Raw genomic sequence first — 15,082 nt, 5'->3', positions numbered from 1 at the left:
ACCTTGTGTAATTTCTCTCTGCCTCCTCTAAGAATGCTTGTAGCACTTAGCTTGTAAAATCATATATACGTGTCAAGTCATAGCTTTTAGTACTACAATTGGATTAAAAAAAAAAAACTTTTGAAAATCCTCAAGTTTTCAACAGACGTAAAAACAACACAAAATGACCAAAAGAACATGGCCTCATCCCTTACTGAATGTAAAACCTTGGGCAAGTTTAGTTTAATAGTAGACTTCAATCAATCACAGCTTTTAAAAAAGCAGCAACAACAAACATGTCTCCTACCAGACTGTAAGGTCCTTGAGGGTTGAGATCTCTTTAATTCAACTTTATATTCTCCTAAAGAAAATAAGGAGAATATATTTTCCCTAGCAGACTGACCAACCTATATTATGAAGATGTGAAAAGGAGGCATAAACTGAACTACCTTGAAGGGCTCATCACCTTGAAAGTCAAGGCTGCTGCATTGCTAGAACATTAAAAAATATAGAAATAAAAATAGAGAAAGATTGGACCCCCTGCCTAATGAGTAGAGCAGTCACAATTTTTAAAATTTCTTAGATTTCAAATCATTCTTGATAAAGTGTCACCATGGCTTAGAGACAGAAGATTTCCCTTCAGGTCTAGCTCTGTGATTCCATGACCTCTGACAAGTTCCTTTTTCTCTCCAAACTTCAGTTTCCTTAGCCACACAGAATGTGAAATAACAAGTTTTCTAAAATTCCTTACAGCTGTAAAATTAGGTGTCCAAAATTTCTGCACACGCTTACGGTAAGTCTCCTGCAAGAAAAGTACCCTGCTAGGGACTCCTGAAGGAAGTGAGAAAGAACAGACTTGGGACTGTCCTTCACTAAGCTCATGGCCTATTAATAAAACACAAGGACACAAATAACTGTGATTCAAGGCAAGAAGGGGTTATCACCACCCAAGAGGTACTCACATGGAACTTTCAGCTGTGGAGTCCAGGACTGGCTTCATGGAGGGGCAGCACTCATTCCTGTTTCGATGTGGTAAATATGCAGCAGCAACCATGCCAGGGACTGTGCCTTAGCACAAAAAGCACAACACAACTGTGACCAAGACAGATCCCTGCCCTCATGGTGCCTAAAGGCTGGCTGACAGAAGGTAGACATTTAGAGAGGGGGAGGAATTCCAGGTGGAGGGACCTGCATAGCAAAGACAGGAAGGCAGAGCATCATAAAGCACACAGGAGCATGTCCATAGCTCTACTTGCACAGAGGTAGGCAGTGCACAGAAGATGGGCATGAGACAAGGCAGAGAGGTAGGAGGCAGCTGATATGGAGCCCCTGAAATGCCAGGCTGTGGAGTCTAGATTTTAACCAGTCCAACAAAATAACCTAACAACTCTAAGTAACTGAATGCTTATTAAACTTCACAGGATCACTGATTTTGTATCCAAATACACTTTGTTTTCCTGTAAACAAAAGGAAAATGGCTGAAAGAAAATCCCCAAAAGAAGTAATTTAAATAAATTTATTTGCAGGAGAAAAACATCTGAACATCAGGTACAGTCTGATCCACAATGATCCAACAATAGTCGTAACTCATTCTGGGAGTACCCTTAAGCAGTTTGCAGGAGAAAGTCCATGTGGAGCATCAGCTGAACATTTATCAAAATTCATAAAGCCGTCTACCCTGAATATTATACAATGCATAATGACCATGATACAGTAATAAAAATACAATATCAAATACTACTTTGTAAGCTACAGCTACAGTATAAACAATTTAGGCCTTTTCTTAAAAAATGAAAAAAATATTTCTATTACAGCTTTATTTCAAGCATTTTCATTTAGATACAGCTTTATATATTTTCACTCACAATAGATAGCAAAAGAATGCCTTCTTAAGTATCTGTAGATAAAATATATTACTTGTTTAAATGTTTGCACTCTGAAGCATACTTTGCCATGTATGAGTTTAGCTAAGAGAATGAAACTGTGCTGTGGCAAAATCCTGGCTGATAATCAAGCCTTGGATAGTTTTCATATTTGTTTAAAAAAATTTACATCAGGGAAAAAAGAAGTGAGGACACAAAGAGAACCAACATTACTCTTTTTCAATGAAGCAGTCTAATTCCATAGAATGGGCTTTCCATTTTGAATTCAAAGTGTGTGGTCCCAAAGTTGAATTCTTTCCAGTCCAAGGAGCTGCCTGCGGCTGTGAGGCAACACTTAATGATGAAGCAAGTTGGGAGGAAAGTGTTAACTGAACTACAGAGATGGTCACTGATAAAACAAGTTCCTAGAGGTCCTAGGGCCCACACAGAGGCGGAGGGCAGCCAAAACTATCAGTACAAAAGAAAAATACGCTCACTGAACTGCACACATAGAGCTTCTAGGAGGGTTAACAGTTCTTGACATAGGTTCCTGGTTGTAGTTTACAATATCTGCCTTCACCACCCGCTGTCATAAAAGAAAACAGAGTTATTATCAGGACATCAGAACATTTAGAAAGAACTCCTTAAAGTATATTTTTATTTTTTGAACTTTGGTGAACTCCTGATGACAGACATCATAAATGAAGCAGGAGTTGATATTAAAAGCATCAACCAGAACAAACTAATGCAGAGCTGGGATTAGGGGCGGGGAGGGGGTGGTTTAACAATGTAACAACAATTTCTTTACTGAGTCTTGCCTGGTTTTATGACATCACCTTGAGGTTATCACAAGTCTAACAAAAAACTAACACATCAATATGAAAAGTTAAACCCTGGTTATAATTTAATGCAAAGGAATTAAAATTAATTATTTACATATTTTAATTCATAGACAAGACCTTATCATTTCAAAGTTAAAAAGTCATCATTTATTAATATTTCATACACCATTATTATACCCAGCCATAACTGTTTTTAGAATGTTTACAACAATTTGTGAGTTAGTGAGAAAAGGTATAAATGTTAAAAAGAGTCATATATAAAGCAGAAATGTTTTGAGCAAGCCAATTTTTAAAACTTCTCCAATTTTTAAAACTTTCCTCCTAAATCTCCAACTTACTTCCAAGTAGCTCACTATTAGATTATGAATAATGATTCTAACAAAATATAGAATAATGAGAAATTTAGAAAATTACCTCACATTCATGGTTTTAAAATAATTTAAACCAAAGATACTTTTAACACTGCCTTCCTTCCTTCTAACCTACACCTCAAGAATATCTTAAACAATGAATTTACCAATATGCCCTAATACTCATCTCTAAGTAACAATTTAAATTAAAACAAATTCTTGAGTGTTTTTGACTGTTACTGAGGCTGAGCACATAAGCAGACAAAAGGTAATTTCAAGGCAAATTTTAAAAATACTCTTTCAATTACCAGGCTATTTCAGGAAAAATGGTAAGGAATGAATAATGAAATAACTGCCTCAATTTTCTACTTCACTGCATATGTAATAAACAAACCCATAAAGACAAATACTTGGAAAGTAATTGAAATGTTATTTTAATTTGTTCCCAATTCCTTGTTTAATTCGTAAGCCTCCTGGCAAAGGATCAACTTTTCAAAGTTCTAAAACAGGACTTATGCAATAGTAATTCCTAATGATGTACAATAATCATTGGAAATTCTCTATTGATAAGGAATAAGGAATAAGATAGCATTCACTAGTTCTCCCCCCCACCTCCCCAAAATTGCAATAATTTATTCATTAATACCTGCACTACTGTACTGAACAGATTCTACTTTGAGCAGAGTTGATATGTTGAATATCTTCTTCCGGGTACTTCATTATTTCTGCCCTGACAATATGCTGTCAATTCCACACAACATAAACAAGATGAAGAAGAAAGAAAAAAAAAAGAAGAAAAAATAGAAAGTATGCTCAATGACTGAAAATAGAAGGGACCACTAAAGTAGAAAAAGAAATACACACATAAATTTAAATATGTCACAAAAGAAACAGCAGAACATATACATATAAAAGGAAAGAAAATGAACAAAGATCCAAGAAACATTATCCTTTACAATTCTATTTAATTCTTGAAATAGACAAGTCTACTGAACCTCCCAGGCAAGTTGTCAGTTCTATTTTTGATATCACAATTATACATAATATATATAATACCCAGTATTTCAGAGGACAAAGAAGAATTATGGGGCTTTTCTATGCTAAAGTATAGTAAAAGTATTAATTCCATTTCCTTCAATAAATTTTACTGAGGATCTATTATGTGCCAGTCACTCCATACTGGGAAAGTATGGGTGAATTACACAGGATTTGTTCACAGATTGCTGTGGATCTAACTGGAAGAGAAACACGTACACAGCTAATTGTCATACAAGATAAGTGCTTTACTAGTGGACTTACGTTGTGGGAACATAGAGGAAAGAGTAATTAATTTTCTTTGAAGGTGGGGAGAGAATGCATAAATCAGAGGAAGCCATATGCCACTTACAAGTTTTACATTTGATAATATTTATTACTTGTCAAAGACTTCCTTTTGATGCTCACTCCCCAATCCTTCACCACTCTAACCTCCATGCTTCGAATTTCATATAGAAATAAACAAGTTCAAAATGCACTTTTCTGTCATTTAAAAACAAATCCTAACATACAATACTTAAAATACAACACCTGTTGTTTTCAAATATCTAAGAGTTTTGCTAAATAAAGACTCAAAACTACTTTGTTAGGTTTTTGATTGCTATAACCCTTAGGACGAAAAGACCATTTATGAAAACTATGTAAGATAGAGATAACATGCTCCCCAAATTTTTCAGACATGAAATTATCCTTTTTTTTAATGATTCAGATACCTTATTTCAAAAAACTCTTCCTTCATAATAGCATCTATTAATTAACACATATAGAAAAACATGTTAATATGGGCTGTTGTTTGTGATAACATTTATAAAGACTGGATAAACAACCCCAAGTAAATGAACAGGATGCTATGGTATATTAGCCTTGGATGGGCTCTGCTCCAGTTCTCTATCAAGGAGTATTAACTTCTGGACAAGACTCTTGATTTACTAGGCACTCAGCCTGATGCTATCAACAGAGGCATTACCAACTGCCACATGAGATATGAGGGTATGAGGGGGTACGTGAGTGAAATGTTGAACACCACTATCTGACCTCCCCAAACCTAATTGTTTCAGGCCAAACTATGGGTTACAATAAAGAGAAGGGATTTTCATAATCAGTAAGCAACTCATTAATCCTCCAAAATGGTGGTTTAAACCCTATCCTATAAACACAACCAGGTTCTGACCTACAGTCAAGACATTTTGGTCAAAGTATTGACTAACATAAATGACTTAGATTTTCACCATTAATTTTCATCAAATTGAACTAACAAGCCAACATCCTTCTTGAGGTCCTTGGCTGTTTGACATAAAGCTTTGTATAGTTTCTCAACTGAAAGCCAGAACCAAGGCTCTGTAGATTAAAAACTTTGCTTTCTGAGTAGAAAAAACATAATTTCCATGACATAAACTTCATGATAGGTGATTTTACAGTAGTTGGCTTCTTTACAAGCCATTCATTGAGGCTTTCAGAGGAAATCTTACTTACAAAACACCAACTTTTATTTTTGGAGCCACAGAGTATATTCAATTATTCTCTGCTATTAGTCAACGGAGTAAAAATAATGAAGTATCCCTAAAAGGAAAGAAGCTGTGTGGCTGAACACAAGCTTAACCCTTATTTTGTCTAAGAATATTTGTGAATAGATACTGGGAATGAAAGTGGTAGCTATTCAGAGGGAAAGCAAGAAAGCAACCTAGGAGTTGGAATAGTAAGGTATAAGGAGTAGAGATGGATTCTTGGGAAGACACTAAAGATAAATTTAGTCTTAATTTTGCAACTATGCCTTAATCCAGATAGCAGTAACATATTTACCATTGCAAAAGTCAATTTTTCATGCTCAGGGTATGGAGTAAACGTACATCGAAGGCTAAAACACTTGTTTTAGCCAATCACTATTCTAGGTATTGAAGACATTCAGATAAATAAGTCATGATCTCTGTTTTTGAGATGCATAAGAGTCTAGCATGGAAAACAGATGTGTAAACTATTAAAGAATATTCTGATTGATACACATAAAAAGTGCAACAGGATTATAGATTTGCACTTAAAGCATGGATACAGGATTTTTAAAAGCACAATACTCTGCACACAGCAGGAGCTTAAAGAAAGCTACTATTCTTTTTCTTCTATATAATGTACCATTACATGCTACCAGCAACATTCATAATTTTGGGCAAGTTACTTCACTTCTTTGGTCTTCACAATCTCTTAATCTGTAAAACAAAATTTATCTACATGGTCTCTAAGGACCCATCTGGTTCTGAAACTATATGAAAAAATAAATTAAAAACATGAGTAGAAAAATGAAAAAATGGGATATGATATGGAAATCTATTAAGCAATGTTCAATATCTTTGAGTTAGAATAATATGTACAAAGGGAATAAATATGTTCTACAAGGAAAACAGGTAATGTTTAGGATAAGAAAGGAATTCCAGTGCAGTCTTTGTAATACACTGGAGAAAATGCTGAAAAGATTAACACCTAGGTTAGAAGAATCTAAGTTCCTTATGGGTCCTTAAGGAAGGTCAATATTCAGACAAAGCCAAAAAGAGAGGGCCCCTAGGATCAGGGTTTAAATGCGTGCTTGCGCTGTACAGTTGTGTGCTAAGTAAAACTTAACTAAAATCTTGAGCATGACTAGTACATGCCAGGCCCTATGCTAGATACTTTCATACAAAGTATGAAAATATTCAGAGGGGACATAAGGAATTTTTAGCAAGTTTCATGAGTATCTCAGACATGAGAGAAATTTTGTTTTGAAGAAACTAATGCAGACCTAGTTCGAACAATACAGAAATTCACAATTTATTAACTGGCAAGTGAAAATGTCAAGGCATAAAAATGTATTAAGAACGCTTAACACCAAGTATATACGCAAAACCTTCTTGCAATTAAGACTGAAAGAAATAAGATACAGGATTATGCATTTTCTTCTTAGATTATCTAACACATTCTTAAAGAGCTGAATGCTGGACTTCCTGGAGAATAGCAGTTGAAAATTTATTTTTTCTCCTAAAGGTTTGACTACTTTGTAAACAAAATTCTGAACAATCTGGGAAGCTAGTACATTTGTTAACAACTATGCCCAACTACTACACTATCTTAGAGGAGAATAGTTAGGGGAAGCAAAGAGGAGAACAGATAAGTAATGTAGATGAAACTATTAACTACACTGGGAATTGTGAAAAACGCATGTAGAGTATACTTAATTGTCTAAATATATGTCTGCCCCCGTTTATTCTGGGAGCTCCTTGAGGACAAGGACTTTAACTCATTCATCGCAGTATCCTTAGATCCTGATGTGGTCCCTGGCACAAAGGAGACCTTCAAAAAATGTTTGCTGTGTTAAACAGCAAAAAAATAAATGCTCTATTAATTAACTGCATTCCCTTTCTTTTCTCCCTCTTCCCCTTTCCCCTCCTTGCAAAGCTTGCAAAATGTGCTGATAACTCACTTTGTATGACTTCCAAACAGAAACAATCTAGGTTAGAACTAAAATAGCAGAATCTCTTTAAATAATCAGTGAATGGAAGTAAGACTAAAACCTCATTACAAGTATTTATGTCACAAACTAAATTACTATAGCATCAATTTCCATGTGAGTGGTGAATCTACCATCTAGCTCGTTGTCTGTAAAATAATACATAACACTTTCAAACATTACACCGAATTCCCTCAGGGATCTTTCCAATGGCATAAAAGCCACAGAAAACAGGTGCTTGCATGCTCTCCCGCACCCTCCTCTCCCTCTCTCTCTGCCCCCTCCCTTATATATAAGATCTAAACTTCTTTGTCTTTTAAATGAACTTTAGAAGACATCCAAGTGGCCAAGAGGTACAAGAAAAGACCCTATTAAAAACAGAACTTCCAGCAATTCCACTTCTTGGTAGTCATTCAAAGAAAATGAAATCACTAACTTGAAAGACACATGCATCCCAGTGTTCATTGCAGTGTTATTTACAATAGCCAAGATATGGAAACAACCTAAGTGTCCATTGATAGATTAATGGATAAAGAAAATGTGGTACACACATATACAATGGAATATTATTCAGCCATGAGAAAGGAGAACATCCTGCCATTTGCAACAACATGGATGGACCTTGAGCACATTATGTTAAGTGAGATAAGTCAAACAGAGAAAAGATAGGTACTGTATAATATCACTTATATGTGGAATTTAAAAAAAAACTTGTAAAAACAGAATAAAATGGTGGTTACCTGGGGAGGGGGGTGGAGGTACAGGACAGATGTTAGTTTAAGGGTATAAACTCACGCAGAGTAATAAATAAGCCCTAGCAATATAATGCACAGTACAGTGAATATAGACAAAAATATTGTATTATGATCATCAAACTTGCTAAGAGAGTAAAATTTAATTATTCCAACTACTAAAAAGAAAGGGTAATTACGTAACTTGACAGAGATGCTAATTATTGCTACAATGGCAATTATATTACAATACATAAATGCATCAAATTAACATATTATACATCTATAAATTTAAATGTTATAAGTCAAATAAACTTCCATAAAAAAAGAAATACAAGCTGCTCAACACAGCTTATAAGTATGTTCTTAAAAACATCCTTTAAAAAAATGACCTTTCAAAACTGTTCCTTGAGAGATGTTAACACTGAGAAATGTTAATTGTAAAATGAATAATTTAATTGGCAAAGGCACCAAATTCATTCTTCCCTATTCAAAGGATTCTGACAAACATAATAGAACAGGGCTCTAGTAACCTGAATTCACCTTCAAATGAATGAATTCAAAGTAAATGCCACCAACAAACGATCGAATTAAATCTCATTGCACAATAAACAAGATAGAGTACACTAATAAACAAGGTGCAGTGTACAGGAAGGGTAGAGAGCTATGTAGTTAACACATCTGATATCTCTTTCGTTAAAATATGCCTAGATGTTAAATCTCTCTCTAAAGTCAAAATAGTAACTTTCTGACTCTTGGCGGATAACAGTGAGCTAAGAATATGAATAAAGCTTCCCTAAAATTTTGCCTTTCAAAAGTATCTGAGTTACTCCATCTCTCTGGAGTGTTATGCTTGAACCTGAGTACTGCCACAGAGCTCAGGCAGTATACAGAGTTCATTCTCAGAGAGGCTGCCTGTGTTGTATCAGCACACCTTCTCCTCTAGGGAGGGCCCACCAATCACTGGGTCTCCCTTTTCTCCATTCCCCCAGGCAAGAAACTTCAAAGTGATCTTGGACTTCTTCTCTCTTTCATCCAGTCATTCCACAAGCCTTATTGATTCTTCTTTGAAATGTCTCTTACATCCATTCTTTCCCTTTCACCCTGATTCTGGTCCTTATCACATGAGAGCCAAAACACAGTCTCCTTGCTTCAATCTCTTTCCCATCCAACCACACATACGCCAATCCCATTAGATTAATTCTATCTAAAAACTGCTTTCATTTATTTCCCTGCTTAAAAAATTATTTCTCACTGTCAATACGTTAGATAAAATTTATCAATTTGGCATTCATAAATCTCCATAATCTTTCCTCAAATTCCCTTCACACTCCAACACACATGGTCATTTATTTTAACCAAACTTGTCTTCTGTTTCTAAAATACAACCCAAGCTTTTCAAATTGTTAATGCCAGCTTCTCTTTCAGCCATTTTCTTACCACCCACTCCAAACTGCCCAGTAAATCTTCCCCCAATATGGTAGAGTAGAAACACTAGGGGGACTGCAGTCAGACAGGCCTGAGTTCAAAACCTGGTTTCACCACCTCCTAACCTTAGGTTTAGTGGATCAACCTTCTTAACCTCCCCACAGTCTCAGCTTCCTGCCCATAAAATGATGAAATAGCACCTGCCCCACAGAGTTAGCAGGAGGATTAAATGAGATAACACAGTGCCTGGCAAATCATATATTAATTTTCTTTACTGAAAGCAGGGACTACTTTTTAAACTCCTTTAAATCTTCTTTAGACCCACTACCATACCATATATATAATATATGATCAATAAATCATTCATGATTGTTTGATAATCATTCATGGACTCTAATCAGAGACAAACATCATTTAGAAAGAGAAGCTCAAAAGCAAGGGAATCACTTGACCTCTGGAGTCTGCCAACTTGTGCGCAATCAAGCAAATCATGGCAATTTCTCTTTTAGTATCCATCCTCCTTAGCCAAAACCATGTAACTATTTTTGTGTGTCTGGGAGCAATTTATAGAGCACAAAATGTCTTAACATTGTGCCTGGCCATAGTAAATGCTGAAATAAATGTCTTTTGAATAATGAGAAGTAAAAGTAGCAGATATCCAGAATTCCAAATATTTTAATCAAGTTCTAGAAATAGCCACATCAGCATAGCAATTTTTAATTGATATTTGCTCTAATCGTTTTAAAACACACACATACACGGAATGAGCATGAAAATAAGACACAGAACTAACTCTAAAAGAATTAAAGAAAAATTTAAGAAAAGATAATTATACCTTTTTAGCTGCATGAGATGAGGATGGAGTGGAAGTAATTAAGGAAAAATATAATTTTTTGTTGCTTCTAACCAAACCACTTCTGAAGCTTAACTTTAAACTAAAGGCTCTTGCTCTGGCTCTTTGTTCATTCAAACATGTGAACTGGTGTGCTATTATATGGTATTTTTAAATGCTTGACTGTTAGTATCATGTTTATTTCTTAGTCTAAGAGAATTGTCCAGGAATAGTGAAAGAATTCAGAAATCCTCAATAATTAATACTATTATTAAATCAACAATGAAATAACATCAAAAATTAGTATCATTACAGTGGGTGACGTTTTAGACAAGAGAGAGCACAGACTTAAAAAAAACTGAAAAACTAATGTTTGACTAAAGCAAACATGGAAGATGCCAAATGGAGTAAACTCTCACTAAATAAGACTAAACGCTGATAAACAGCTGGGATTTTGTATGAAACATAAAAAGAATACTATACAGTAGTCCTGGAAGAACTTAAAGTACAAAACAATATGGTCAGCACCTTAACCCATTATTTAAACATTGATGAAACTTTTATTATATAATCTCATTTTTCCAACAAAAATGACAAAATGAAGTTTCAAAGGTATCATAATTTGGCAAAAAGTTAATATCCTCCATCTTCTGCAATAAACACTGATTTATACACACAATCTATTTCTAAGGCTTTTAGGGATATGTATATAGAATGTATAAATGTGAAAGGATTTGGGGTGAAAATTAATGTCTTTCCAGAAATAAATTATTTTTTAAAATATAAAATTCAATATAATCACCTGTGACTGTTCTATTTCTGCTTTGTTTAACTTGATTCCAAGGATTTCAGCAGCAACTTTCTGAAAACACAGGAAGACCTACATAACAAAAACAGATTTAAATGATTTAAAACAGGCATGCTTAAGTTACCTTCAAATAAACTGAACTTTCTAAAAAATGATAAACAGAAAGAATTACAAAAATATGATGTACCAGGTTATTCCAAAAATAGTTTTATTTGTCAAATACAGCAACATTTTAAGTGTAATAATTTCTTTAAATGATTAAACCATAATTTGAAAATCCATGTAATTCACTGAGTTGGTCTAAACAGACACATTTATCCCTAAAAACTTACATTTTTATTTATTTTATTTTTTTATTTTTTTTGAGGAAGATTAGCCCTGAGCTAACTGCTGCCAATCTTCCTCTTTTTTGCCAAGGAAGACTGGCCCTGAGCTAACATCCATGCCCATCTTCCTCCACTTTATATGTGGGACGTCTGCCCCAGCATGGCTTGACAAGCGGTGTGTAGGTCCGCACCCAGAATCCGAACCAGTGAACCCCGGGCCACCAAAGCGGAACATGCGCACTTAACTGCTGTGCCACCGGGCCAGCCCCAAAATTTACATTTTTAAAAATTTAAAATAAAACAATTAATAACAGCTACCATGTTAAAAAAAACGAACAAAAAACCAAAAAAAACTACTGGCATAACAAACTCCTATAAGTCCTGAAGAAAATGAGAATAAATTAGTCTCTACTTTACTATCCAGGTTTTTCACTGCCAAATTCTATATTGGTCTTTTGAACTGGTTTTAGCCTCTCTTAAAAGGTCCTACTTTTCAACCCTTTAATAATCTTTGTGGCTCTCATCAATTTCAATAAATTCTCCATATCTCTTGAGCAAAACAACTGAGTAATCTTTACTGTATTTTATCAGTTCAGAGTAAAGGAGCAGTATGCTCCATTACCGTTAAACAAAAATCTACAAATACTTCTCGATAAACAGCCTTTCATACATAGTTACCTTTTGCTGAGTCCACTATGATTCCTAGAGCTCCAATCCAGACATTCACTGTCATGTATAACTTGTCTTTGTTTCATAAGTGTCCTATCATATTCTTATCCCTACTTATCTCATGATTACTTACTAAATATTTACTGCAACTTTACTAATTTAATTTTGATTTCTAAACAAAAAAATATAGTATCCCCAAAAGACTTAGGTCATCTGTAGCCAAAAAGGCATTAATATTATAGTTCACTGGTGGTCAGTGTTCAAGAAAAAGTAGAAAAGCTAATGTGGTGGAATGGAGAGAAAGAGGGGGATTGTAAAACAAAATGAGCAAAGAGATTAAGGGGGTATAAATCATGTAAGACCTTGGCAGGGCTTTGGCTTTTACTGTAAGCGAAATGGAAGCCATGGGAGGGTGACTTAGTTTGACTTTTGTCTTAACAGGGTCAATTTGGTTATTGTATTGAGTATTCACTATAGAAGATCAAGGGTACAAAAAGAGAAATCAGGAAGGACACTTATGTAAAACATGATGGAAGCCTGAAACAAAGTGGTAGCAATGGAGACAGTAAGAAATAGTTACCAGATTCTGGATATATTTTCAAAGTAGAACCAAAAAGACTTGGTGATAGACAGATGTGGGATGTCAAAGAAAGAAAAGAGTCAAGGATGACTCCAAAATTTTCTTGGCCTTAGCAACTTGTAGAAGATCTGCCATTTACTGAAGTGGGGGAGACTATGAGAGATCTGAAGAGGGAATATCAAGAGCTCAGCTCCGGACCTGAATTAAATTGGGGCTGCCTATTAGACTTCTAAGCAGAGGAGCTGGGGGCAGTTGGATATATGATCTGGAGTTCACAGGAGAGGTCTGGTCAAAGCTATGAGACCAGATGAGGTCACAAAGGCAATAAGTTAGGAAAAAGCGATATTCAAGGACTGAGTCCTAGGAAACTTCCATATTTAGAAGTTGGAAAGATAAGAAGGAATCAGCAAAGAGGACTAAGAGAGAGCAGTTAGCAAGGTAAGAGGAAAACCAGGAGGTATAGTATCCTGGAAGCTAAGTGAAAAAAGTATTTCAAAGAGGGGAGAGTGATCAATTATTTTATATGCTGCAACTAAGTAAGATGAGGACTAAAAACTGGCCACTGAATTCAGCAAAAAGGAAGTCACTGATGACATTGATGACACCAGTCTGGGCGAAATGTTGGGGGAAAAAGTCTGTCTAGAACCGTTCAAGAGAAACTGGGAGAAGAGAACTGGAGACAACTCTTTTAAAACATTCTACTGGAAAGTGGAGGAAAGCAAGCAATAGCTAGAGAGAGAAGTGGGATCAAGAGTTTTCTTGTTTTTAAGATTAAGAAAAGTCACAATATTTTGTATGCTGATAGAATAATCCAGTAGACTGAAAAAAATGATGATGTAGGGAAGAGAGAACTGCTAAGCAACGTTCATTACTAGGCAAAGAGAAGAGGGACTGATGCACAATGGAGGAGTTGACCCTAGCTAGAGCAGAGATAATTCATCCCACAGTAACCACAAAGGAGACAGAAGATATGGGAACACATGAAGGGTGGGAAGGAGAGTGGGGGCAGATGTGGTGGCAGGAATACGTGGAAGTTGCCTTGTTTGTTTCAAATTTCTTGTAAAATAAGAAACAAAGTCATCAGCTGAAAGAATGGACAAGGAAGTTTTGAAGATCTGAGGAGAAAAGAGAAGCTATGAAACAGTCTTCTGGGTGAGGAGGAGACAAAGGACTAAGGATATGTGCTATAATTATTGAGGATCATTATGGGCCTAGTTAAGGTTAGAAATTCCAAATTTTAAGTGAAACTTCCAGCATGCCTCTGTGTTTTTCTCTGATCATGTTCAAATACACGGGTGCAGCCATAGAAAGGTGGGGGCCCAGTTCAAATCAGAGTTAAGGTTTAGCCAAGTAAGTCTGATAAAGTGAAAGAGGGGAAAGAGAATTGAAGGTATGTGCATGGAAATGATTTTGATTGGCCATGAGATTTAAGTTAGGAAGAGGAAAATGAGGACATGAAAGGAGGTTAGGGACATAGAAAAGGTGTTAGCATCAATGTCTTGTAGGTCCTGCTGGGGTTGCAGACTGATTGGATTAGGGCATTCAAGGGTGTGAGCTGGAAAGATGAGATGGTAGTCAATGATCAGGATGTCTGATGTTGAAATATGAGATAACAGAAGAGCTGCAGTGATTTGTAATGACAATGCATGGGAGTGAGTGGCTGAGATAAGGTAAAGGACAAAGATACTGAAATCACTAATAATTATGTCTAAGGTAGTATTAGAGAAAGTACAGTAAGCCAGGAGCTCAACTCCTCAAGCAATGAAGAGAAGTAACCTGCAGTTGGAGATGACTATAAGTCTTAAAGTGATTCCACAAGAACAAATCATTTCAAAGTTGCATTTAAAAAGAAAACAATGAGGATTTTTAAGGGTGGTTCAACATAAGTATACAAAAAGTACTAAGTGGTTAAACACAAGATAAAATACTGCAAGTTAAAATTATTCTAAAATGGCAAAAAAATCCTAGGAAGATAAGTGAGGGTAGAAGCCCAATCCATGGATGGACTTATCAAAGAGTATTGATATTGTATTTTTTCAAATAGCATGTGTGGGTATGTGCCTTTGTTTGTATTATCCCAGGGGAAAGGCTTCCAAAAGGTCAAATTTTTAAATGAATCTGATCCCAAAAAAGATTAAACACCCTTTATATTATTTATTATTTATCCT

General features: G+C 35.4%; 1 protein-coding gene across 4 annotated transcripts in view; it reads right to left on the bottom strand.

The window, feature by feature from the left end:
- Positions 1-1,481: 1,481 nt before the first annotated feature.
- The window catches only part of RAB28 (RAB28, member RAS oncogene family), an 89,265-nt gene continuing 75,664 nt past the window's right edge, over positions 1,482-15,082 (bottom strand). For 2 of the 4 annotated variants that reach the window (XM_008522525.2, XM_070613226.1), the window contains exons 6-8: positions 11,334-11,411; positions 3,680-3,774; positions 1,482-2,427 (exon numbers count right to left, since the gene is read on the bottom strand). In XM_008522525.2, coding sequence (XP_008520747.2) covers positions 3,685-3,774; positions 11,334-11,411 — 168 coding nt within the window. In that variant the 3' untranslated portion in view covers positions 1,482-2,427; positions 3,680-3,684. The remainder of the gene's footprint in view (positions 2,428-3,679; positions 3,775-11,333; positions 11,412-15,082) is intronic. The other 2 variants (XM_008522518.2, XM_070613225.1) reach the window with 1 other exon arrangement.

This window comes from Equus przewalskii, chromosome 3 (genome assembly GCF_037783145.1).
Source record: "Equus przewalskii isolate Varuska chromosome 3, EquPr2, whole genome shotgun sequence".
NCBI classification, from domain to species: domain Eukaryota; kingdom Metazoa; phylum Chordata; class Mammalia; order Perissodactyla; family Equidae; genus Equus; species Equus przewalskii.
This window is presented reverse-complemented; position numbering and strand designations above follow the sequence as displayed.